Source organism: Pelobates fuscus, chromosome 11, assembly GCF_036172605.1.
Source record: "Pelobates fuscus isolate aPelFus1 chromosome 11, aPelFus1.pri, whole genome shotgun sequence".
NCBI classification, from domain to species: domain Eukaryota; kingdom Metazoa; phylum Chordata; class Amphibia; order Anura; family Pelobatidae; genus Pelobates; species Pelobates fuscus.
Genome location: NC_086327.1, coordinates 102,210,962 through 102,236,746, shown reverse-complemented (window position 1 = coordinate 102,236,746; position 25,785 = coordinate 102,210,962). Strand labels below are relative to the sequence as shown.

General features: G+C 41.7%; 1 protein-coding gene across 1 annotated transcript; it reads right to left on the bottom strand.

Annotated features, from left to right (window-relative positions):
- Window positions 1–25,785, bottom strand: EFHD2 (EF-hand domain family member D2). Its single transcript, XM_063435768.1, has 4 exons — window positions 25,505–25,785; window positions 19,374–19,521; window positions 10,656–10,790; window positions 1–368 (listed from the first exon to the last, which is right to left on the bottom strand). The coding sequence occupies exons 1-4, from the start codon at window positions 25,702–25,704 to the stop codon at window positions 234–236; spliced, it is 618 nt and encodes a 205-aa protein (XP_063291838.1). The 5' UTR covers window positions 25,705–25,785; the 3' UTR covers window positions 1–233.

Below are 25,785 nucleotides of genomic sequence, written 5' to 3'. Positions count from 1 at the left end.
CACAGAAAAATAAAATTAAAAAAAACCAGCCGTTGAATGACATAAAAAAATATTGTCTGCAAATTAATTTAAAAAAATGTAATCACTTGTAAAATGGTAAACTCTATTGGTCCACTCAACCCTTAAGCAATAAATCTGAGTGTTTTTTTCTCTATAGTTTATATATCATTTTATATATATATATTTATAGATTTTGTCTCTCTCTGCATGCTAAGAAAATATGTAACTCTGTTCTATGGCTTGAAGGCAGATTGGAGCTCTTTAAATGCAGCTTTCCTCTGTTCTTTCTCCTCCGCTTGTCTCTTCTTTTCTTCTTGTTCTGCTTTGATCTCCTGTTCAAACCGGCTGCCATGATTGATTGCTTGTACCTGAATGTTTAAAGGAAACACTTGTGAAAACAGGGTATGTTTTTCAGACGGAGATATTTAGATATTTCAGACAGTAGACTCCAGTGAAAACAGTATTTGCCCTATCCATGCGTTTATTTACACAAAATTGTCTTAAAGGAAAACTCCACCCACCATAAGTTTAATGTAGTGGTTATGGTGTCAAGCTTCCCCCCACCCCCTAAACCTACAAGCTATGCTTAACAGCCTTTCTTTGTACAATGAGGCATTTTATTAAACATGTCACTGTGGTGATGGTGCTTGAGGGAGGAGGTAACAAAAAAATATATACATATGCAATACATTAAAAACAAAGCATGTTTTCAATGAATGAATTATAAATCTGTTTCTGTACCAACAAACGCCAGGATATGCTATCACTTTAAGGAGCCATTCTAAAAATACAGAGTAGATATGATTTAATTAGATGCACCACATTCCATGTGACTGATATTTAAAGGGACCTCCCCAATTATGAATTTATTGTACAGGTATGAAAAGGGGAAAAAAGCTTTCTATTGTGACTCCTGTCCAGATAAATAACAAATGATCAGCTTCAAGCCCACTCTTTATTTTCCATGGTAGTAATGAGTATCTCCTTATTCAGAAATGTGCAGCAGGTGTTATGGGATATGTAGTTCATTCAGCATTTGTCAGCAGTTTTATTCAGATTTCTGATCACTAGAAGTGCTTTCCAAACATTTCATGCAAGAATCCTAGCATGGAAACTATAAAAGCAAAGCTGAATGTACTCTGGCGTGGCACCCTGACAGGATTAAAGGGACACCATAGGAACTCAGACCACTTCAGCTAATTGAAGCAGTGTTCCTTTTACACTTAGTGCTGCATGTTAAACATTACAGTTCCAGAGAAATTGCAATGTTTACATTGCAGCTCTAAGTCTGCCTCCAGTGGACAGCCACGAGAGGGCGTCCTGGTTCGAAACAGACCTTTGCTCCGGTATCTGACGCTGGATGCCCTCACGCTCTGCATGAGGACCTCCAGCGTCATTATTTCCCCATAAGAAAGCACTGATTCAATACTTTCTTATGGGAGGTCTAATGCGTGCGCGGTACCTGGGTGGGTGAGGGAGTGATAGTGCTAGAAATACACTATAGTATCCCTTTAAGTGAGTAGTTTAGAGATTATATATCCCTAGTATCCCTTTAAAGCCACAACAGATTTTTTTTTATTATTATAAGTCAAAAAAGAGAGATGTTTGTTGCACCTTAACCAATAGTAAGCTGCTGGTGTTTCTTTAAACAAGTTGAGACATTCATCATTTTGTTTCTTTCAACCCCAACTTTTACATTTTTCTAATATCTATTATTTCATATGCTATTACTTATCTACATCTGTTTACCTGTCCTTTGGCCCAAAGACTGTCAGCTTACAGACAGGGCTGTCACAACATACCGTACTACTTTGTTCCCAGCGCTAAACTTTAAAACCTTGTTCCGAGCCTGAAGTAAGTATCGACCGACATTTTTACAGAGCCAATGCTGATACAGATTATCATTGTCAATATTCTGTACATTTAAAGTTTTGAAAAAGCAACAGAATTTCTACAAAACTCTGGCATTATCTAAACAGGTTGATGGCAATCAGACTAATACTCTCAGGCAACCAGTACATGCTGGGATCACTGTGCTGTTACATAGTTACATAGCTGAAAAGAGACTTGCGTCCATCAAGTTCAGCCTTCCTCACATATGTTTTTTGCTGTTGATCCAAAAGAAGGCAAAAAACCCAGTTTGAAGCACTTCCAATTTTGCAACAAGCTAGGAAAAAAATTCCTTCCTGTTACTGACTGGAGTGTGATTGCTGACAAAAATCACTCTCAATCAGCCAGCCCACTACATTACAGTAGATTATTCAGTCTCACCTGCCTTTAGCTGAGCTCTGCTTAAGGGGCTCACAGAAAGTGATGACGTGCGGTCATGACACGGTGCCTCATTTGGCTAGCGGCTGTTTCCGGATGCGGAAAACTGTGGTAACTGGCAGAGTGAAGTAAGTTATCAAAACCAATAATTGGTCTATCCCAGGGGTAGGCAACCTTCAGCACACCAGATATTGTGGACTACATCCCCCATAATGCTTTTACACCCATAATGCTGGCAAAGCATCATGGGAGGTGTAGTCCAAAGCATCTGCAGTGCCGAAGGTTGCCTATGCCTGGTCTATCCCTAGCCTGAGGATTAAATGCCATGTTATCCTTCGCTTGTGTGTGATGTATGAAGTTACTTATTGCAAATTTCATTTTAGGGGGGCGGGGCCGGGGCCGGCTCTGAGCTGAGCGGCGGCCATCTTCACTGGGTCTTGCGTCGTGTCCTCCCTCCCTATTAATGGAACAGCTGCAAGAGTTCATGATTACATGGAAATGCTGGTACGAAAAGGAAAGTTCACCTCCACAGAGAAGCTTTCTTATGCTGCTCCGATGACCTTAACAGCTGCTCTCCTGTGAAGGGATTCCCCGGGCGGCCTACCCTCTGGAGAAGTAACGGTCACTGTCTTTTTGTTTGAGGGGGGCCCAGAGAAGATTGTCCCCGATGCAGTGAGTCCTGTGGGACAGGAGTACATAGACCTTTCCGGTGTGCCGGTGGCCATGAGGGAAGTGCCCCAGTACCCCGTGCCGGGTGAGGTCCAAGCGCTTCACAGAAGCTTAAGTGGTGCTGGGGACTGTCAGTGCATGGACTCTTGGTAGGGGGGTCCGGTAGACTGATTTGGACTTTGAGTGATTAAGATACACTGCGTCTTCAGGATTGATTGTAGTCTTCCTCCATGCCATTACATACCAATATTGTCTCTTTGACTCCTAGGCCATATTAGACTTCCCAATTGGGCAGACTAGATAGGCCGAATGGTTCTTATCTGCTGTCACATTCTATGTTTCTCTGACTTACAAGAGCAATGCACCATCGTGTGTGAGGCCGTATATACATAAACAAACCCTGATATCAAATGCTGATTTAAATTTGACACAAACAGCGTATGTTCCAAGTAGCCCAACGCCTAATCATGCATATAATGGACGCTCAAGAGAGCGGATTTTCTTTTTCTAGTAAGGCTTTCCTTTAATATACTAAACACGGATATGCTTTCATGTTAAGCTTCAGTCTCAGTTTTCATTTTGCATTTTATTAGTTTTGGCGATTATTTTGTGGATCAAAAATAGAACTCTATCACACGTCCCGCTGTCACCGCATGCATACTAGATATTGTGTTGTTACAAATTGTTCACCATTGCCTATGTAAGCATTGTTCTGCAATTTATTATGTTTAACTACTTTAACTTATAATCCTCTGCGTAGGCAACCATGTGCCTCTCATATCAGTTGGCAATGTTTGCTTTTACTCTGCTATCAAAAAAAACCCCAAAAAAAACATTTAACACAAATGAAATGTTATCGGACATTAAGAGTAGGGACAATAATTGCTCACCATCTGACGGCTACTTTTCTAACAGACGCCTCAGGTTAGCTGGATTGCAGGCTGATGTCAACTCCTGTTCTACTCTAAACAGCTATCATTTGGCAAAGTGTATATCTCCAAAGTTACTCACAGCTTTTATAAAAAAACAACAAAAAAAAACTGCAACTGTAGACCTACAAGGTTATTCACCAAAGTGAGAATTGAAGGTGAATTTAAGGTTAAACTGGAAAAACCGTATATTCTCACTTAAGTAAATCGATCTTGTTCAAGTCCCACAGTGTCACAATGCAGAAAAGCTCCTGATTTTGGGCATTTAGCAGGTCAGAGTAGGTCTGCCTCCGAGTCTTGTCCAGGATATTGCCTGGATAATATTAAAACACTGGCTGGGATACATTGTTGTAGTACTGGAGTAAGGTTGGGAAATTACCTTGTCCACCAAAGTAGTGTAGTTATTAGGACAACATATAGCCTGGGATAATTTTACGGTTGTAATTCAGAGCCCCAAACGTTGACGTGATCATGAAGAGGGGGTATGAATTGATTTTAGATAATACCCACTCTGAATGATGTTTTGCACAGATCTTTTGGCTGTGGGCTTAAGAACAAAGGTCCTCCGGGCACAATAACTTCTTTGCTATAAAGTTGAAATGGTGCCCGGAGTGTTCCTTAACCCCTTAAGGATACATGACATGTGTGACATGTCATGATTCCCTTTCATTCCAGAAGTTTGGTCCTTAAGAGGTTAAAGGAACAGTGTAGTGTCAGGAATACAGACATGTATTCCTGACACTATAGTTCTAGTAGCATGCTTTAGGATTACATCCCCCACATTCCCTATTAAAAAGGTGTTTTTGCTCACCTTTTTTTCCCCACTGCTGCATGGGTCTAGTTGCAGCTGGCCCCACTTCTTCTTGGCTGAGATCATCAAAACTTCCCAAAGGACCTACTGAGCATGTGCACCAAAACGCAGCACTGCACCAGTCCACATCTTCTCATAGAGATGCATATCTACAAGGAATGTTTAGCAGAGTGTGGAGAGTGTGCGGCACTGACACACTCAAACATAATCCTGTCCAGAAGGTTGTTTGAAAACCGATTTGTTCAAAAACCGAATTAAAATTTTCCATAAGAATTAATGTAAATTAAATTAATCCGTTCCAGACTTCCAAAATTACAGCATTTTTTTTTTTTTTTATTCTTTATTTATGTCATGCATGGATTGACAAACAGATTTGCACAGCCACAATAGCCTGTGCAATCTCTTCAATAAACAACAGTGAACAACAGTGTGGCTTTATGTACAATGCACATTTTCTTTTTTTTGTTTTTAAACAGTGGAGGATTATCTTAAGAGCTGGAAATATATCTCTAGATTGCGCATCTGTTGCATATTTACCATAGGATGTACTGTCTAGACTGAAAGGAAATTATAGCAAATGAAATAAGAAATAGATTGAAATAACTAACTATATAACATCGATGAGTTGGTTTAGACATGCTAAGCTAGACAAGCTTATGAGGAGTTAGGTCACGTTTACAATCATGTTAACTACATAACTTTGCGTTCCTGAGGAGGTCGAAGAATGGTTTTTTTTTTTTTTTTTTTTTAAACAAATGTTACTTTTATTATCATTATTTTTACTTTGTACTTATTTGCTATTTGTATGTGATTTTAGTATGGTATAACGTTATGCTGCTATTATGCCTAGGAAGGCCTGGATGTGAACTGAGAGCTTCTCACTGGATACAAGCGACAATATTCCTACTCGAAATTAAGCAGATTAAACAAAAAATAAATAATAAAATTGCATTATCCTGTTGAAAGATTTAGATGTTTGCTTCCCATTGAAAAGACATTAGAAACTTCTAACAATTGAAAGTCTCAGTTACCCATCCTGGGTAAGAAATAAAAAGCTATACAGAAAAAAAACAACAACTTTTAATCCTTCAAGTTGAAACACATTGTATAGTTGGTGTATTAACCAACAATGCAATCTGCAGCTACACAACTAGCATAGTTAACTTGTTATCATTCTATTGCTGTGGGCAGTTTCTAGGTGAGAATATGGTCTATGTGACCCTGGGGTTGTGGATCGTGTTAACAACATCCTCCAGACAGACACGTAAATTCTCAACTATAGAGCTTGTTCGCTTAGCCTAAAATTGGGTGCCATTAACAGGAGAACTGAACATTTTACGTATTATTTCCAGTCTAAGTACATTTCGGCCTAAAACATCCATTATAGAATTGCGAAGTAATGCTCATTTCTGTAGACAGGAGTAACGCAGATCAATGTTAAGGGTCACATATCTTATTATAACGTCTTTAAATAATCATTATGGTGTTTGTTTTAGAGGAAACAAATAAGGGAAAAACCCTATGGCCAGTGTGTTCCCGGCGTGTGCTGGGGTCGTCTCGGTCAGTGTCCTGTTGTGTGCAGCCATATATAAAGTGGGGCGGTAATTGCCCTGGTAGTAGCATTCCACAGAGAGTCAGATAAACATTTGGAACCGGGAACACAAGAGCATCAAAAATGCAGGTAGAGGCTCAGGCAAAAGTACCTTTGGATATGGGTAAGAACCCTGAGCTATGGGCCTTCAGTCTTAGTTAAAGTTCAGGTTGTGGCCGCATCGGCCGGTAATTTGTCTGGCCGCCTGGGGACAAATTCCGGAGCATTAGCAGTGGCCCAGTTTGGAGGGTGTGTGGGACTCGCTGGAGGCTTAGACAAGTTAGGCATGTCCAAGGGGAGGTCTAGATGCCTCAGGGCCATAGTTGCCTCCTGCAGGGACCGAATGATGTGCATGGTTTCGCCTTTGGTAACCTGCAGGGTGTGTGCATGGCCCCAGCAGTACTTCAAGTGGTGTGTTCGCAGGTGGGCAGTAAAGGGCTGCAGAGCTCTCCTCCACGCCAGGGTGGCCCCAGAGAGATCAGCATAGAACTCAAGGTTCATGTCTTCGAAAAGGTAGGTTGGGTGTTCTCTGGCAGCTGTCTGGACTGCGGTCCTGTCCCTTTGGGTTTGGAATTGAAGGATCACGTCTCTTGTAGCCGTGGCTGGGGCTGTTGCAGGCTTTGGGATGCGGAATAAGCCTTACAGCGTCACTGCCTTGGCAGACTTCGGGTCAACAGTGCTGTGATGAGCCTGCGTGCAAAGTGAGGCAGTTCTGCATCAGGTATGTAGTCCTTAACGCCCCTGATCTTTAGGTGTTTCAGGCGGCAGTTGTTTTCCATCGTGGCGAGCTTCAGCTCAGTCATTTCGTTTTGCTGTTTGAGCTTTTTAATAGCATGCTGCAGCTCCTTTATTTGGCAGCAGTGGGTTTTTATGGTGGTGTCCACAACCCTGAGCCTGCCGTCTAGGCCCTGCAAGGCCTCCCGGATTGAAGCCACACCGGCCGAGATTTTTTGGTGGTGTTCTGCCATCAGTTCCCTTATTGCCTCCATGCTCACCGGCGTGGATTTTACCGCGGCTGGCTGGGGCTGTCTTCGATTCGGTGGCGGCTGGGCCGGAGGGGTCATTTCCTCTGCTTCATCGGACGTTTCCTCATAAAAGTCTGAGCATCCGCCATGTATGGACGCCATTTTGGAGCTAGTTGCGCCCTGGGCCTGCTGCCAAAGTTCGTCGATGTGCAAGTCCATTCTGGGTTTGTCGGGTTTGAGTTTCTTAGTTTTTCGCCCCATTTTGGTGCCGGTATGCTTTGGGGTCCCCACGGGGATGGATTAACCCATTTGTAGGGGTTGAAAATGTTGTTTTTTGGTTGTGGTGACCCGGAGCTCCTCAGCCATGCGACCATTCGCTTCAGTAGTCAAGCGCCGCCCCCCAAAAGTACAGCATTTTAAACACAAATTTTACAGTTTAATAATACCTCGCAAGCATAAAATACAGAAAACCTATTTGCTGACAGATTGGAGCAGTTTGCTGACAGTAGGGAGTTCTGTTCGCTTTGTCTAGTGCTAGGAGGCCAATGTGTCATACCAACGAGGTTCCAATGAGGTTAATGCTGTGTGGTTTTGTTCGGGTACCGAGACATTTGTTTTTCTCAAATATTTTGTTTAAATACCGTATTGTCGGAGTAAGGGAGCGTTCCAGAACTGAGGGTCCACTGTAATTTTCAGTGACTTATTTATGTTCAGACACACTCCTTTCTGGGCTTTTTGTTGACTAATACTGACGTAGGCATTTGTAAATACATTATCTTTACCTTTTAATCCCTCTTTCACGTATCTTGCTTTATTTAGTTTTATTTTAGTATTACCCTGTGTATAATAAAAGTTAGGTTTTATGATTACCTTTACCTCTTACTTAAGGACAGATCATTCTCCTCTTACATAGAAACATAGAAAGTGACGGCAGATAAGAACCATTCGGCCCATCTAATCTGCCCAGTTTTCTAAATACTTTCATTAGTCCCTGGCCTTATCTTATAGTTAGGATAGTCTTATGCCTATCCCACGCGTGCTTAAACTCCTTTACTGTGTTAACCTCTACCACTTCAGCTGGAAGGCTATTCCATGCATCCACTACCCTCTCAGTAAAGTAATACTTCCTGATATTATTTTTAAACCTTTGTCACTCTAATTTAAGACTGTGTCCTCTTGTTGTGGTAGTTTTTCTTCTTTTAAATATAGTCTCCTCCTTTACTGTGTTGATTCCCTTTATGTATTTAAATGTTTCTATCATATCCCCTCTGTCTCGTCTTTCCTCCAAGCTATACATGTTAAGATCCTTTAACCTTTCCTGGTAAGTTTTATCCTGCAATCCATGAACCAGTTTAGTATCCCTTCTTTGAACTCTCTCTAAGGCATCAATATCCTTCTGAAGATATGGTCTCCAGTACTGTGTACAATACTCCAAGTGAGGTCTCACCAGTGTTCTGTACAATGGCATGAGCACTTCCCTCTTTCTACTGCTAATACCTCTCCCTATACAACCAAGCATTCTGCTAGCATTTCCTGCTGCTCTATTACATTATCTGCCTACCTTTAAGTCATCAGAAATAATCACCCCTAAATCCCTTTCCTCAGATGTTGAGGTTAGGGCTCTATCAAATATTCTGTACTCTGCCCTTGGGTTTTTACGTCCAAGATGCATTATCTTGCACTTATCCACATTAAATGTCAGTTGCCACAACTCTGACCATTTTTCTAGTTTACCTAAATCATTTGCCATTTGGCTTATCCCTCCTGGAACATCAACCCTGTTACATATCTTAGTATCATCCGCAAAAAGACACACCTTACCATCAAGACCTTCTGCAATATCACTAATAAAAATATTAAAGAGAATGGGTCCAAGTACAGATCCCTGAGGTACCCCACTGGTGACAAGCCCAAGCTTTGAATATACTCCATTGAGTACAACCCTCTGTTGCCTGTCACTCAGCCACTGCCTTACCCATTCAACAATATTGGAATCCAAACTCAAAGATTGCAGTTTATTGATAAGCCTTCTGTAACGGCACCCCCAGGCATAAAAGAGTTAAACCGCCGTTTAGTAGATTTTCCCCTTCCAGAGACACAGGCACAGCTACCGTAGACACCAATCCACCGAACCGGAGAAGCATATGAATGCTGTAAACAGGCAAACCGGAACCATACGAATGCTGTAAACAGCCGAATAGGAAAAAACTTCCGAATAGGTTTACACTCCTAGCAGTCAAACTGGAACAGCATACAATAAATCCCACCAAGAACGAGACAAGGCTCAATTTTGAGGGTCAAGCAATAACAGGATCGAATATGTTCTGGTAACTAATGTCCCTTATAAGGCATATTATAGCAGATGCTCTCCTTTAACTTAACTACTAACCCCTCCTATAAATAGCTATTCACTGCCTTTCACTACACTCGTTGGCACAACCCCCCCCCCCCCCCCCCCAAAAAAGTGTTTCCAAAACACTTAGTTAGAGCCTTACCTCAAAATAAAATTGATGTTGTCCCCATAATCTCATAATAAAATATATGATGTCCCCAATCAGGGCCACCATCAGGGAGTGACAACAGGGAGCCCAGCTAGCGCAATCTTCTCATCACTCCAAACAACCCGAGCCCCCAGCCGTTAGAGCATAGCCACAGGTTAATATGGCAACGCTCTGCACGGCACGCAGGTCATCCTCGCAAGAGCTGCAGTAAGAAGTAGCTTGAAAGACAAGATGATACTGACTGGGCCCCTTCTCACCACATGCTATGTGTCAATGTTTCCTCTTATCTCATCCTGACTCATAACCAGGTACTTCCTTGCACTACACACACTGCCACTTCTCACTTCACTCTACCACCTTACACACCATTACTTTACACTGTACACACTGCCACCTTACACACCATTACTTTACACTGTACACACTGCCACCTTACACACCATTACTTTACACTGTACACACTGCCACCTTACACACCATTACTTTACACTGTACACACTGCCACCTTACATAATACATACTCTTACCTTGCACTATACACTGCCACTTAACACTCTGCATCCACTATACACACATACACTCTGCATCCACTATACACACATACACTCTGCATCCACTATACACACATACACTCTGCATCCACTATACACAAACACTACACACACACACACACTCTCTCTCTCTCTCTCTCTCTCTCATCCTTCACCAGCCCTAATTACAGTGCAGAGGTTGGTTGGATTGTAAGTAGGCCCAACCTGCTGGTCACAGGTAGGACAGGGGTGGAACAGTGATCTTGCTGGATGGATTTAATGATGCAGAGCCTGACTGGTTTAAGGAGCACAAGGATAATCGTGTCAAAATGAAAGCCTGCACATTTACTGTCCCTAGTGAAATCACCAATTGATGGAACTGATCTTTTACCTTCGCCTCAAAGAAATTTTTGGCTCCTTTGACTCCTTCTGTGGATACATCGATCTCCGAGAGCCTTGCTAGGGCATGCAAGCCACTATCTTCCTCCAACTCTCCGGCAGCTGCTTTGCGGAAGATTAAAAGAAACTAAGAGAAAGGAGGAAAAAAAAAAAGAATAGAAAGGGATCATGCATCATTTGAACTTTTAAACAAATATATAAACCAAAATAAAGCATGACAAACTATGAAAAAGTATGCAATGTTTGTTCATAAACTTACTAAAAACAACCTGCATTATTGGGCATGCCTCTCAGTTAGGGGAGTCTCTTCAGTCCCACCTTTCCTTCTTGCCCACCCATCTCTGTTTCAGACCAGTCCACTAATGAGAGAAACAGGGCATTGTTGTGCATCAGCAGGAGAGCGAAAGCAAACGCCAGAGCCTGCTCTGCATGATCACACTGATCAGACTCCATCTCTTCTCCCCATGTTAGAATTTTACAAGGTGAAGAGGTCTTCCACTGCGAATATTTGACCGGGGTCATGAATCCTCATTAATCCCTAGATTCTGCAGTCTGTGCAGACCCCTTTTGCCTTTTACTCTGCTCTGGAGCTTTACCGGTGAGTCAGTGTCGCCATAATAACCCATAGCAATGCTCTAATTCAGGGGTTCGCAACTCATGGTGCAATGAAGTTCTCCCAGGGTTAAGTGAATTTTATTTTTTTTTATTGCGGTTTTGCCATGAGTGCAACTGCCCCACACAGGCTATGAACCGCAGGGCTCTAAAAGTATGTGTATCTGCAGCTCTGTCTGTACATATGTATGTGAGTCATGTTTGTATCTGCGTGTGTCAGTGTTTGCTTCTGTGACATGTTTGTATCGGTCTGTCTTCGTTTGATTTTGTGTCTGTCTGTATCTGCATGTATGTCTGTGTATATCAGTGTCTGTGCAACTGCATGTGTGGTAGTGTTTGCATCTGTGTCATTGTTTGTGTCAGTGTGTCTATCTGCATATGTGTTTGTATCTGTCTGTTCGTCTGTGTATCTGCATGTGTGACAGTGGAACAAAAAAGCTAAGTCAAATGTTAAACAAGACAGGTAAGTTCATCTTTGACCCTGCAAGAGCTTCACACAGAATGACACACACACACACACACACACTGAGAAAAGTGGGGGGAAAAAAAAGCTCTAAATCATTGAGAAGAGCTGGATTGTGACGGACAGTTCCCTACGGTGTCATTGGATGTGCACACCACAGGCTGCCTTGTGCTCTGAGTCGGCCGTGGAGATCGTGTGCCATAGTTTGTCGACCCCTGGAGTAGGCAGATTTATAATAATAAAAAAAAAAGCTCCTATGGTGGTTATAGTGCACTGTTAGGATCCGACAGTATACATTACATTCAGATCCAATTTTGTTTACAATTGATGCTTTGTAAATATTCAGAATCCTATACTTTGTATAGGGATCAGATTCAAAAAGCACTGAATTTAATCCGGACTCTTACCAGCCTAATTTTGAAAGATTTGTAATTGGTAAATATGAGAATTGACATTCCGATCGGAGTTTGGCCATTTTGACGATCTGGACAAAATCCGGTATTAATAACCGTGGCTATCTCTCTACATGCTTGATTGACAAGTGGGGAAGGAACTTTTTTTTTTTATGTAAATGTATACATTTAATAGCACAATGTATTGGATGAATGTAATTCTCTTTAACGGAAAGGGACACTATAGTCACACCAATCACAAACTTAATGTAGTGGTTCTGGGGCAAGGATAGTGTCCCTGCTGGTTGAGCAGTGTAAACACTGCCTTTTCTGAGAACATGTATTGTGTTTACATTGCTGTCTAATACTTGGATTCTGGATGCGTTCTTGCAAAGACTGAGCTACTGACTGTCAGCTTCTCTACGATCTGCCTGGAGATACCAAATGCTCCCCATAGAGCTACATAGTAAGTCAATGCCTCTCTATGTGGAAGAAGCACAGGAATTACCACACTAGTATTAATAATTGCACCTAGCGAGGAAGGTAGCTGCTGTGTGGCGGAGCGCCGGGGAAATAAAGTAGGTAAAGCGTTTTATTTTGCTTAATTAAGGGGGGTCTGCCATCTAAATAGTCAGTATAACACTAGTGTTAGTTTTCATTCCTACTCCTAGAACATTTATTGTAACTTGTATGTACCAAGCCAGGTATACTGCAAGATATTATGCAAATAATTATATGATTCATCAATGGTCTTTCTTATTACAAATACCGGTAATACTTGAATGCAAATAACAGTGTCTCTCTCCCTCTCTCTCTCTCTCTCTCCATTTCTGAGGTCTTTAGGCCCCTTTGTCTGTTTCAAAATCACTGCGTCTATATCAATGTGTCTAAACATTTTGTACTGAATACAGATGGCCAGTTCCACTTTGTATCTGAAAGTCCCACCTTTTTAATATTTATAGTTGCCATGGAAATGTTTCCAACCACCGCAGGTTCTTACATTTTATTTAAAACTGGTACTTCAAATTCTTCAAAATACCAAATCTTATGTGTAGATCAGAATCCAAATATTTGGTAAAAGCGATATTCCTGAACAGCTAACCTCACATTGACCAACCCCCAGGCAACTGAACCGTGAAGAATCTAACGAAGACGCTTCTCAAAATCACTATTTTCTTTTACTATTGAAATTACAGATAGGTCATCAGACAAGTTCCAGGGGAACAGTTTACGTCCGTATCACAACAGACCGAAAATGAAGAGCCTGTAATGAAGACCAATGCAGCCACCTTTCTTTGCCTTTCAGTCTTAGGATTTCTCCCTTAACCCCTTAAGGACCAAACTTCTGGAATAAAAAGGAATAATGACGTGTCACACATGTCATGTGTCCTTAAGGGGTTAAGAGGCTGGTATTTCTAATGCCCTGGAGGGGCAATAATAAGATTATCTTCTGTAAATAAATTAAAACCCTTAACCCTTTAAAAGGCAAGGCAAACACGAGAAATCCAATCCATTACATGTGAGAGCTTCGGGAAAAATCAATGCATATCCTTAAGTGTAACGTAGAGGGTTCCTGTAGAAAATACATAGCAATTAATTTGCTGCAGAAAGTGGTTTTTCACCTGCCATTGATATACAAAACACTGTACAATAATTTACTGCAATGCTTTTGTCGTTTACTATTGCTGAACTATCTGCCTGTCATTTATATGTGCAATTAGTGATGCACGGCACATGACAAATAGCACTGAGAACAAATTGACAGATCTGTGTATCACGTTAGTAATTTACACTGACGGCTGGGTGATCAGCATCATGGTACACGCAAAGAGAAGGCTTCATCATTACAATACTAATGACTGCTACCACTAGTTCCGAGAAATGTATATCACAAACACATATATAGAACATTCAACTAATACATAGCATTAGCCTGCTTCTTAAAAATCATTGGATTCACTGAACAACTCATGGTCCCTACTGGTCTCCAAAATGAAAATAAAGAGAGGGACAGGACAGAGTGCAAAAAAATAAATAAAAAAAATTAAAAGAACCACAGGAAAAAATAAAAATAAAAAAGGAAGGGAGTCTTTCTATTCGCCCACTCCTCCATCACCATTCCATACGGTCAGATAATGGGATAATGGTACAATACTCCATCTCTAATTCCACAGAACCTTTTCCTGACACTGAAAACCACCATACCGAATGGAGATGGGGTTCCCAGTTCACCTTCTATAATATGCATCTGTGACGGTAGTCACCATCACCTGGGGGTTTCAGAAGGGCATTTTATGTAGGACCTTGGACTATTCCTATGTTTAAGTCACCCTGTGTCCATTGTGTGTGCGTAATGTGGTTGGTTGGGGTTACATGTTAGTGTGTTCTCCTGTCTTGCGAATGCTTACAATCAACAAGATAGATTTGGCTCTGGAGCCTCTTCAGCACCACCTGCTGGTTGCAATAATCTACCAACCACTGTATGCACTACCTCTATAGCAAGGATTGTTAATTTGCATTTTTGGGTAGATTTGCATATTGCTAATTCTGCAGGCAGGAGAGAGATGTTCTGTTAATTAATGTCTTCCCCTTCCTTTTATAAATATATTATGCTATTATTATTTTGTGGCATGTTTCGGTTATTTGAATTTTATTAGGTTTGTCACAGCAATGTATATGTAATAAAAGTATGGGCTAGTCCCAAGTAAAATAAAATATTGAATGTTAGTTCCATTTGGAACGGTGTCCTGAATGGATGTTTATGGATCCCAGCCACAGAGTTGTCGTAGCTGTTGGCTAGCCTTGGGATAAATTGAGAGAGCTAGACCTGAGAGCAGCAAGTGTCACTGTAAAGGCAATAGAAATCACATTGCAGACAGAGGAAGATACCTGCCTGGAAGAAAGACTGCAGCGGAATAGGCAGACGGGTCGATACCTCCACGGAAGAAGGGCTGCAGTGGAATGGGCTGAGGAACGATACCTGCCTGGAAGAAAGGCTGCAGATGGGACGATACCTGCCTGGAAGGAGAGCAGCAGCATGGTCGGGTGGAAAAGCTCCAGAAGGACCCCAGTCAAGGCTTGGTTTGACTGGGGCAGAAGAGTGTCAGTTTTCCCCAGTTCCAGTTAGGAAACGATCCTGGGTGGAGGTACCCAGCCGGGATACAGGGAGCTCCGCTTCAGCAGCGATGTCCCAAACCAGGAACAAAGAAAGGGCAACTAATATAATTTAAAATAACCATCTCTTAGGTCCAATTCTAGGAGGAAACTCAATCCCCTGTGTCAACAGTCAGAGACAGTATCAGTTTTTCTATCAATAATATTGCCAAGCCCACCTGCAGAAGGGCTTATGAAGAACAGGGCTTTCTGACTGCCTGGGCTTCTGTCATTCGCATCGTTTAGCTAGGATGGAGAAGAGGCATGACCATTTCCTGGGTTAAAAAAAATAAAAAGCTATAAAATGGATGTGTTTGGTTGGTATATATTTTTATTTAATAACCTCAGATGCTTATTTAAGTAATAATTTTTGTGTTCTGGTGTACACAAATGCACAACAGATAAACTAGTAAAATCACTCTAACCCCAAGATAAGCTCTGGTGGATCTCCATTAATCTGTGATACATGTCTGATGGATGAGCGATCACTCTATTTCTACCACAAGGTCTATGTCTAATGCTGGAATGGGGTGATAAGAAGGCACTTTATTTGGGTGTTGATATTTGGGGCTCGCAGTGTTGAAGAGTTTCCCCTTTTCTCACCCTGTTATTTGTCTTTTCTCTTAGTTATCTAATCAAAATCACTAATGATCCATTGTCTATACATTACATTGTGCTTTTTCTACTAATGTATAATGTCACTTTGAAAAATAACATAAAAAAATAAAAGTATCTAAACCCAAAATGTCGAGTAGCGTGCGTCCTGAGTTACACGAGATAAGAGTTGCACAGTTTTTATTGCAGCAAGCATTCACATGTACAAATATAGTTACATATACCTTTATACATACCATGGAATTCTTCCTGACCCCATACTGACAAAGTAACGGGTCCTCAAACCTACACTACCCAAATAAGATCTCGTATCCCCCCCATCACTGTCCCATAAACACATTTCCAAACTACCTTGATACATACAGTACTCCTGCTGTTAGGTTTTAGTACTTTTAACACTTACAGCGTTATTCGCAAAAAGTGAGAATTGAAAGGGAATTTCATATTTAGGTTAAAGTAGCCAAGCTGCAAAACAATATTTAAATGTTTACACCAGCCACCATGAGCCGTTCGATGATTTGAATGGGTCATGGTGGTAGAAGTCTGTATGTGCAGTGTTCCAGATAAGTAAAACCTTTTTGTAGCCCTAGGTTTTAGTGAAATTGGAGCAGGGAGCCCTTATGCATAGTGCCCAATAGAGTATTTTACACATAAAAAGTCCCCCAAAGTAACCATTTAAGTTGGCTGTGCCTTCGGTTTAGCTACTTTGGCCTTAAATTTGAAATTCACTTTGAATTCTCAGTTTAGTGAATAACCCTGTTAGTCAAGCCAGGCAGAGGTCTACCTGGGGACATTGTGAGTAGGGGAGCTCTCCAACACTGAAGTATAAAGAGCCCGAGATAAGTAGGGGGTTCTATAAAGCCAGTTTTCTCGTCATCTCAACCCAGGTCGTCACTCTGCAGTAACTCCACCTGGACTCTCACCATCCAATCCCACCCTCACATGGGATTAATATAAAGCATAGATTACTGCTGTTCATTAGTTTCACTTTTTAGCCAAAATGTAGCAGGAAGATTTAAACATTAGCCTGGGGGACTTTTTTTAATTCTGGATTCCAGTGCTGCCCATAGGCATGATCCTAACTGCCCTCTGTAATAATGAGGTTTTATAATGGTGCCTAGCAGTGTTCTGTGTTGATTTACACTGCTGTAACAGGATATCCATCGTCCATTTCAGATACCTCCTGGAAACATGTCATATTTTCAGCTAAGGAATTCAAAACTAATCAGTGCAGATCAGTTTTGCTCTGTAAGTCTCGTTTGAGCTCCTGGAACTCGATAGTAATATTTCATATCATAATAAGATCACCAAAGCCTCTAAACACGTCTTTGCTCTTGCTAGAATCCGAGAAATGTTCCCAGCTCTCTGTAGAGTATATTGTGGTCCTATTGATCAGCCCAGCCATATATGCAAACTAAGACATCACCCTGGGATTCAAGTCACATTGAGGCTGTGTTTCATATCTAATTTACCAACATAAATGGATTGAGATATCTCTTCTTTCCCACCTTGCTAACTGCTGCATATGTAAAGATATGAAGACATGCATTTGTGTAAGCTAGGAAGCAGTCTAATTGATGGGAGGATAATGAGCGGGTAAGGCAATACCATGCTCAAATTTTATCTAAACTACATAAGTGGGGGGGCGGGGCCGGACCGCCGAGCTGGACGGTCGCAGGCAAGCAGAGCTTCTGCAACACCACATTAAAAACGCCTAAAAACCATGCCTTTTAAACTGAAAAGCAGACCGAAAGCAACGATGCCTAAAGCAGAGGGACTGCTGGATGCAGGGAGAGGCTGGCTCATCGAGCTACAGCTATGGACGGGGGGGTTATCCCGGTCCTCACCCTGGAGCCTTGATCGGGATGCTGCGGCTGAAGCTGGGAGGTCAGACCGCTAGGTCCAAGATAGCGGGCGCCATGTGCGCAAGTGACGAAAGGAGGAGCAGCAACCAGCTGCCCGAAGACCAGTGCCCACGGCTGACAATGAGACTCCTGCAAAACCGAGAAGCGAGATCGTTGTCTCCTACCCCCGCAGCCATTTGAATCAGCGACGACAACAGCGGCACAGGGGGGACGGAGGTAACCCGCCAGCGTGAAGACAGACCAACCACTCACCCGACACCCGGCCTGCAACAAAAGCACCCAGAGACTGACAACCACATGCCGACGACACCAAGCTCCCCTCCACGGCTGACGCCGACCCTCAGAGAACCTAGAGGGACAAGCATACTGAAGCACAGCTGCAGAGTCAGAGGAACCAGCGAGAACCTTACAGCGCCCCATGGGTGGACTGTGTCCTGATGCCTGCTCTGATGGACACTCGCTCCATGTTACACAGATAGGGCAGAGCAGGTATCGAATGATAGAGGGACTCCCACTGAGTGTAGGGTCTCTGGACCACCAAGAAGAGGCAGCATGGGCGGTCCCGGTCGGCAGGGGTGATAATAGCATTAAAGCAATTTACCTATATGTAGCCTGTTGCTAACCAAGGCACGATTATTGTTTAATTATAAAGCTTTAGTTTACTTTCAGAATATACATACTAAGCATTGACCCAGCCTAAAATTACCATATAGCTACTTCTACAATCGATTGTTTAGTATTGTCATTAATTTAAAATGTGCTTGTTCATCCTGTGCCCCGCATGTTGAGCGTGGGAAATGCTGGAGGACTGCTCTTGGGGCACCTCTTGCCTGCCTGTAATACACATATGCACAACAAAAATAAAGAATTCAAAAAAATTCAAATAAAAATAAACTACATACTAAGTGTCTCCAGCAGTCCCCGTTCAAACAATGTTATCGAGGAAAGAAAGAAAGCGCAGTGATACAAAAATGTTACCAAGTGGAAGGATGTAGGGAAACTATTATATTGAGAAAATTAGATGCATCATATATTTAATGATATATTATGGGAAAATAATAAAATCCAGTGTTACTGGACACATAATAAACCAAGAGCACAAAGGTTTAGAAAAAGTCTCCTGAAGAATCCTGAGATGGTATTATAGTCCCCTAATACAAAGCTTCAGCGTTCTGCATTTTTAATGTTAAATTATATTTTAGGCTTTGGTTAGTGTTACAGTTGAGGTTTGGACTGCAGGTGGGTTAGGGTTAAGAGTAGTCTAAGTGTCAGGGAAGTGTAATAGTTTGGGGTTAAAGCGCATCTGTCACTTCTGGGGGTCTTTGCATATCTAACAAAGACCCCTAAAAGTGATATTTCGGCAAAGACATAGTAGTCCATATTTTGTATCACGGTATCTTTGGATTTTGTTTCAGTGAAATTCCAAATCAGTCTGGATCAGGACTGATTCACGACTGAAAAGTGACAGAGCTGCTCTATGTGTAGTGTAGGGGTTAAGGGTCAGTGTCGGGGTAGTTGTAGTGTAGTAGTTAAGGAGAGGTTGTTTTTTTTACAGTTTGGGCAGCAAGAGGATACAAATTAATCAACATGTTGCGAGAACAGAGACTTACCTCCCTAAAACTAAGTTTCCCATCAAAGTCTTCATCCACTTCTTTAATCATTTCCTTGAGGCCAAGATGGGTTTGAGGAGCTCCAAGTTTCTCCATCATTCGTTTAAGTTCCATAAGATCTATGAATCCATCCTTGCCCGCATCATACCTATGCAATAAATACACCAAATAGGTAATATCGAAGAATGTACAGGGGGGAGAAAAACAACAAAACATGCAGAAATCCACCTCGCATAAACACGGTCTGGAGTACGGGGTTCTAACCTTTGGGCATAGCTGATATCGTAAAATTCTGAAACACTGAAATGGCCCTAAGGCTATCAAACATTACATTTTATGTATATAACAATAACAGAGTATATAACCAGGAAATTAGCATTTAGATTTTTGCAAATTTCCAAATACTTCCTGGGGTCTATGGAATATAACCAAATGATTTATTTATATTTAAACTGGTACATTCGAACTTTCATATTCAAGTTCAGTTTTGTTCACCATCCTTTTACAGGCAGCACCCCCACCCTCCCTTCCCCCCTCCGAGTAAAGGCTCTGGATGACATTATTGACGTACTACAGCATTAAGAATTGTGGCTTTAAGGCAGTGGCTTTGTTGGTCTAAATGTAGCATTACAGCTGCTGGGACTATATTTATTATCATAATTCTCCGTTCTACCTAGCTCAAGTGGTTATGGTGGTTAAAGTGTTCATTTACAGTTCGACACAATTATCATAAATTTGAAAATGTTAATAATTATATTTTTTTAAAAACCCGCAATTTTACTGGTTTCAGAGCAACAAATTGCTCTGCATGCCAATCAGGAAAATAGCAGCGAACAACAAAATTTACTATGCAAGTAGGTCTTTCTATGAAATATTCCATATTCTCCGACCCCCACCCAACCCTGTGCAAATAAGTCTATTGTATTTGCTTCCTCCAAACAAAGACCCCTTTATTACATTAGAACAAAACATGAATGAACAAGGGGCCGATGCGTTTTCATGCTATTTTTAAAAGCCCCATCCCCCAGCGCTGGCAATAAACCCTCTAAACCGCTAACCAAAGTCACTTCTTTCATGTATTTCGATTGTTCTGCATTAGAAACGCTCATCAAAATCAGTTTACTGTTTGCAACTGGCCTGGACATGAAACCCGCTGTAATTACAATGTTCAGCTATTTAATTTTAATTGTGAAGCAGCTACAATTGCCTTGAAAGCAGAGGCTCCACTTCATCTATATTGGAAAATAGCTTTCAAAGTCCTCCTTCCCTAAGGCTGGAGTCTCCAGTGACATTGACAAAATGATGTTCATGGGACTCTCTCTGGGGACGTTAATTCTCAGTCTGTCAATATACTAAATATTGTATTTTTGCTATTCCATAGAGATCGGATGTACTATGGTTGGAGGGTTGGTGTGGATTACATAATTATAAAGTGGGGAAGAATCAAAGTTTAATCTCTCATGTGCCAGTCAGGTGTAACATTTTCTGAGATACCAACATGTGAGGAAGGCTGAACTTGATGGACGCAAGTCTCTTTTCAGCTATGTAACTATGTAACATGCATATTACACTCATTGTGTTCTACAAGGAAGTTCCAAGATTTGGGATTTACTAGATTCAAGGTGAATGAGTGGAATCAGCCATATTTTTATTAAGCATATTCTGCAGCAGAGTACAAAGGGCATATGAAGATCAAACATATAATCTATGTATTTCAATACAATTATTATTTTTTTCTACATATTTAATATATAATTTGTACCGTTGCACAGTATGTAAAGCGATATACGGGTAATTGATGGTAAATATTTTAGACATATTGGGAAAAATTATGATGCAATATTTGCAGGAAATAATGTCGAATAGGATATATGAAATATTATATCACAATGTATTCATTAAAACACAGAACAAAGTAGCAACGGTAACTTACAATCATGGAGACAATTTTATTTACCAAAATTGTCACCTCTCATCCCTTCTTTAAATGAATCTTTAGATATACATTTTAATAAATATCACTAAAGTGAATCGTACACCACATGTTGGGACTACTATATAAAAGGGTTCAGTGCTTTGAAGTTTTTATGGTGGAGGGAGTCAGCTTGAAACACTGCACATTCAGATATATTCTGAATTGTGTTTGGGGGCTAGCTGCACCCCTAGCACACCTGACATTGGCAGCCCAGAACTGTGTTACGTGCTGAATGTCAAGTCTGTGCATATTTTGCGTCTGTCATCAATGTCGACAGATGTGATTAATCTTCTCCCTTCCAAGAAAAGCGTGTGCAAAGAGAAGATGACAATACCCTCCCCTCCCACGCACATTGCACTCCCTCCGCAAACAAGCCCTTCCGGAGCACGTGCACTCACTCTGCGCTGTCAAAACAGACCAATCACAGGCTTTTCTATGAAAGCCTGTGAATGGTCCAAACACAGCTCCTGTAACATTGGAAGATGGAGCATATGTCAGTATCGGGAGGTTTGCCGGATGCTGGATTACAGGCGAGTAAAACGTTTTTGTTTTTTTAACAGGATCGAGACCTCAAGAGATCCATCACCATAATGCCCACTGTGGCATTTTAAACCAAAAACTCCCCTCCACAAGGGTTGGAATAACCTTTCATAGGAACCCTCTGGCCCCATAGCATCATTATCGCCTTCTCCTAGGAACCGAACGTTAATTTAATTTTTTGTTATACATTTTCCCATTTAATTGGCTGAGAGTTTTGTTGACGGGTTTGCTCGGCACTCTCAGCCAATCAATGCAGTCCAGGATGAACAAAATTGATGATAATAGTGTTAATTATGGATTATCATTACTGCAAAGAGCAGCTGCGGTAAATCATTCTTAAATTATTTGACGTCAAATCAAGCTGTACTCTACAACGAGCATGGGTGGCCAAAAGGTAGATCCCCAGATGATGTTGAGCTACAACTTCCATGAAGCTTTGCATGCCTTTAAAATGACAAAGCATCATGGAAGCTGTAGTTTTAAAACGTGAGGATTTACCTTATGGGCACCCCTGCTCTAGATCCTAGCTTTTAGTTTCTTAACCCATGCTATGCATACATGCGCACCAAAAGCAAGTGGTACACCAAGAGGCGGCCTTTTAGGGAAGAATGGAGGCGGAGGTGGCAAGGGAGTTGTAACCTTCATTATCTTCCAGCACTGCTCCCACACATGCCTTGCTGTGATGCCGAGTTATGATGTCAGTCTGGCCCCGGAATCACTAAACAACATGTGAGGCAGATTTCCCAAGTCCCACATTGGACCCAAGGGAAAGGATCGACTCCAGCTCTCCCAAACAAAGGTAGGAAGGCTGTGTGAGTGAGTGCGTGTGAAAAAAATTTGTTTATGCAGGGTGTGGAGATGATGTATGTCAGTGCTGAACACTGTGCAACACTGACCCAGGAAGCACCACTAATGACTCTCTGAGTGACTGACACTCGAGGTGTTACCATTCACCACCAATGTAAACACTGCCTTTTTTTTTTTTAAATCAAATAAATAAAAACAAAACAGGAATGAGAATATATTGCTAAATGGACACCTCATACAATAGTCTACCTAAAGAATAACAAAACAAAACAAAAAAAATAATATAAATACTCTTAACTATCCTCAACTTCTATGCAAACACAAATCCTGGATATCGTTAATTTAGGAAATGCTACCCGAGTCATAATTTTGCTTTTAAAAGGCAGATGTTCACATCGAAAGGAGAATAATTTGCGAGACCATCATTAACTAAACACCACTGAATGAAATACAAGTTTTGAAGCGCAGCATGTAGCTATGCTCTCAGGACTGAGCTGGAAAGCCTACTGAAGGCGCCATTTTGAAAGAAAACTGATGGTTTCTGTCTGCAGTTGAAGAATGGGAAGCGTGTTTTCATCTTGCTGTGCCTGATTTACTTCTTGCTACCATAACGGTCAGTCAAATTGTATGATCACTTATTGCAGCCTATTAATTGTCAAAGTGTTTCACCTATTCCATTTCGGTTACAAGACCGGATGGTCAGCTTCCATTTTAAAGACTAAGAAATCAATGTATTCTTGCATCTCAAAATACATCTGACTGGTTAGCTTGGAGTGATAGAATCCTGGTGTGTTACATACAAGTTCACTGATGCATATAGCAGCCCTGTAAAATGTATTTTGAATAGGCTTAAATCTGTTGATCATTTCTCTTACAGCAGCTTCTCTCGAATTCACAGACTGTTTCCATCGCACATAGAGTTGTACCATGTGTATTATACAGTCTGTTGCAATAATTTGCTTACATGGAATCTGAAATGTCAATGTACATGCAAAAATTATTTAACAGGCAGATTTTTTTTATTTTTATTTTTTTAAATTACCAAAAGGTATATCTCTTTTTTTTTTTTTTTTAAAAAATTAAAAAATAAAATAAAACTGTGCAGGATATTTTTTCCCAACACCTGACTAAAATATATATTGTCTTGAGCTTATAATTTATAGCTATTATGATTGCAGAAATTGCAAAAACAAAACAAAATACAAACACAAGCTACATTTTAATAGCACAGATACAATCCACCGTAAATACATTTCAAACCATCCATTTTTTCAATGAATAATGAATTTCATTTAATGCCATTATCTCCAGTGCTACATTAAAGATAAAAAAAAAAAAGCATTATAAGGTTTATTATGTATAACCTGTTGCTGGTTTGTTGACGTACAGTTACAAGGAATAAAAATGGTGTTCTGGGTGGATATTAAATGGAGGAGATGCTACATATATTGTAACATTGCTAATAGGCAACAGGCATAAATAAATCTGTCAGAACACAATCTTTTTTTCCAATACAAACAATAGCTTAATATTTGTAACTGATCCTAGGTGAAAGTTACGATGACCATTAAAAACATGACCTTAAAATTTAATTAACAGAAAACCCTGCTATGAGGAAAAATGTCAAATTTCCTTTTTCGCTGGCAAAAACTGGTTTAACGTGCTGCATTTGCTGCAGTCCAACATCTTGACATCAACAAGCGAAACGACAATGAAATTGATGACAATATGTCTTGTGCACACATCCAGATGTGCATCATCTGTGTGTTTATACAGATAAAATATTCTCTGGCGGTAAAGAAAATCACAATTAAATCCCCTCACTGAACACACAGAGCTAGCACTATATTGGTTGTTGTTTTGGTGTGCTGAGGGGGGCTCAGATACCTTATTTCTGTGGAGAGATGTTATTTAGACTATGCTTAGTCTGGGGGGGAAATGGTTTTAGGGCATTGAATAGTTGTCTATCACCCACATTCTAGAATGTATTTAAATAGTTCAGGACAGCTAAAGATGTCACTAGTCTGCCATTGACCATCAATTCTCTGTATTCTGTATCTCTTGGAAAGCAGAGCTGTCAATCACTGTGCTCCTTTCTTAAATCCAGTGGTCCATGAGCTAAGAGGTTCTGCAGAAACCTAGGCATTGTATAATCATATGCATTGGGGATAGCTGCTGACCCCAATACCTCCCTATGTTCTGACCCCTTCCACCACCCCAGACACACAAGGAGCTATGGCCCCAGCCTGGCACTCCTGGTTGTGAGTACTGGGAGTTACTGCAGTTCAGACCCTTTCAACCTCCTAGGCACAGTCAATGCCACAGTCTGACACTCCTGGCTGAGAGTAATGGGAGTTGCTGCCGTTCATAACCCTTCCACCCCCCAGACACAGCTAGGGCCCCAGCCTGGCACTGCTGGCTGAGAGTACTGGGAGTTGCTGCAGTTCAGACCCCTTCCACCCACCCCCCCCCCCCCCCCCCGACACAGTTGGGGCCCCAGCCTGGCACTGCTGGCTGAGAGTACTGGGAGTTACTGCAGTTCAGACCCCTTCCACCCCCCCAGACACAGTTGGAGCCCTAGCCTGGCACTGCTGGCTGAGAGTGCTGGGAGTTGCTGCCGTTGAGACCCTTCCACCCCCCAGACACAGTTGGGGCCCCAGACTGGCACTGCTGGCTGAGAGTACTGGGAGTTACTGCAGTTCAGACCCTTCCAACCCCCAGACTGACACTGCTGGCTGAGAGTAGTGGGAGTTGCAGCCCCCAGCAGTTGCAGTGGCAGGCAGAGATGATGGGGATTGGTTGCACTCACTGTTTGAACATGCACTCCATGTCCTTGATCTGCTTCCTGGTGAACTCCTTGAACTCGGTGTAGGGTTTGAAGACCCTCATGCAGGGCTGCCTCCTCTCGCCGTCGCTGTGCTGGTCGGAGTCCGAGTCCCCGCCTGCATCCCCGCCGGTCCCCAGCCTCAGCCGCCTGTTCAGCCTGGAAGCCAGCTCGTCCGCCGCCATGGCCGGTGCGATGCTCACTGAACGGAGCCGGCTCCCAGCTCAACAAGCCAGCCCGGCGGAGGGTCATGTGACCCCAGAGAA

What these genes read in the sequence shown, in the direction of transcription:
- EFHD2 (XM_063435768.1), bottom strand. Translation starts at nt 25,704, where the DNA reads ATGGCGGCGGACGAGCTGGCTTCCAGGCTGAACAGGCGGCTGAGGCTG. An exon ending in GGAAACTTAGTTTTAGGGAG is followed by an intron (nt 10,791 to 19,373) that starts GTAAGTCTCTGT and finishes CCTTTCTCTTAG; the next exon opens with TTTCTTTTAATCTTCCGCAA. An exon ending in AAAATTTCTTTGAGGCGAAG is followed by an intron (nt 369 to 10,655) that starts GTAAAAGATCAG and finishes TTAAACATTCAG; the next exon opens with GTACAAGCAATCAATCATGG.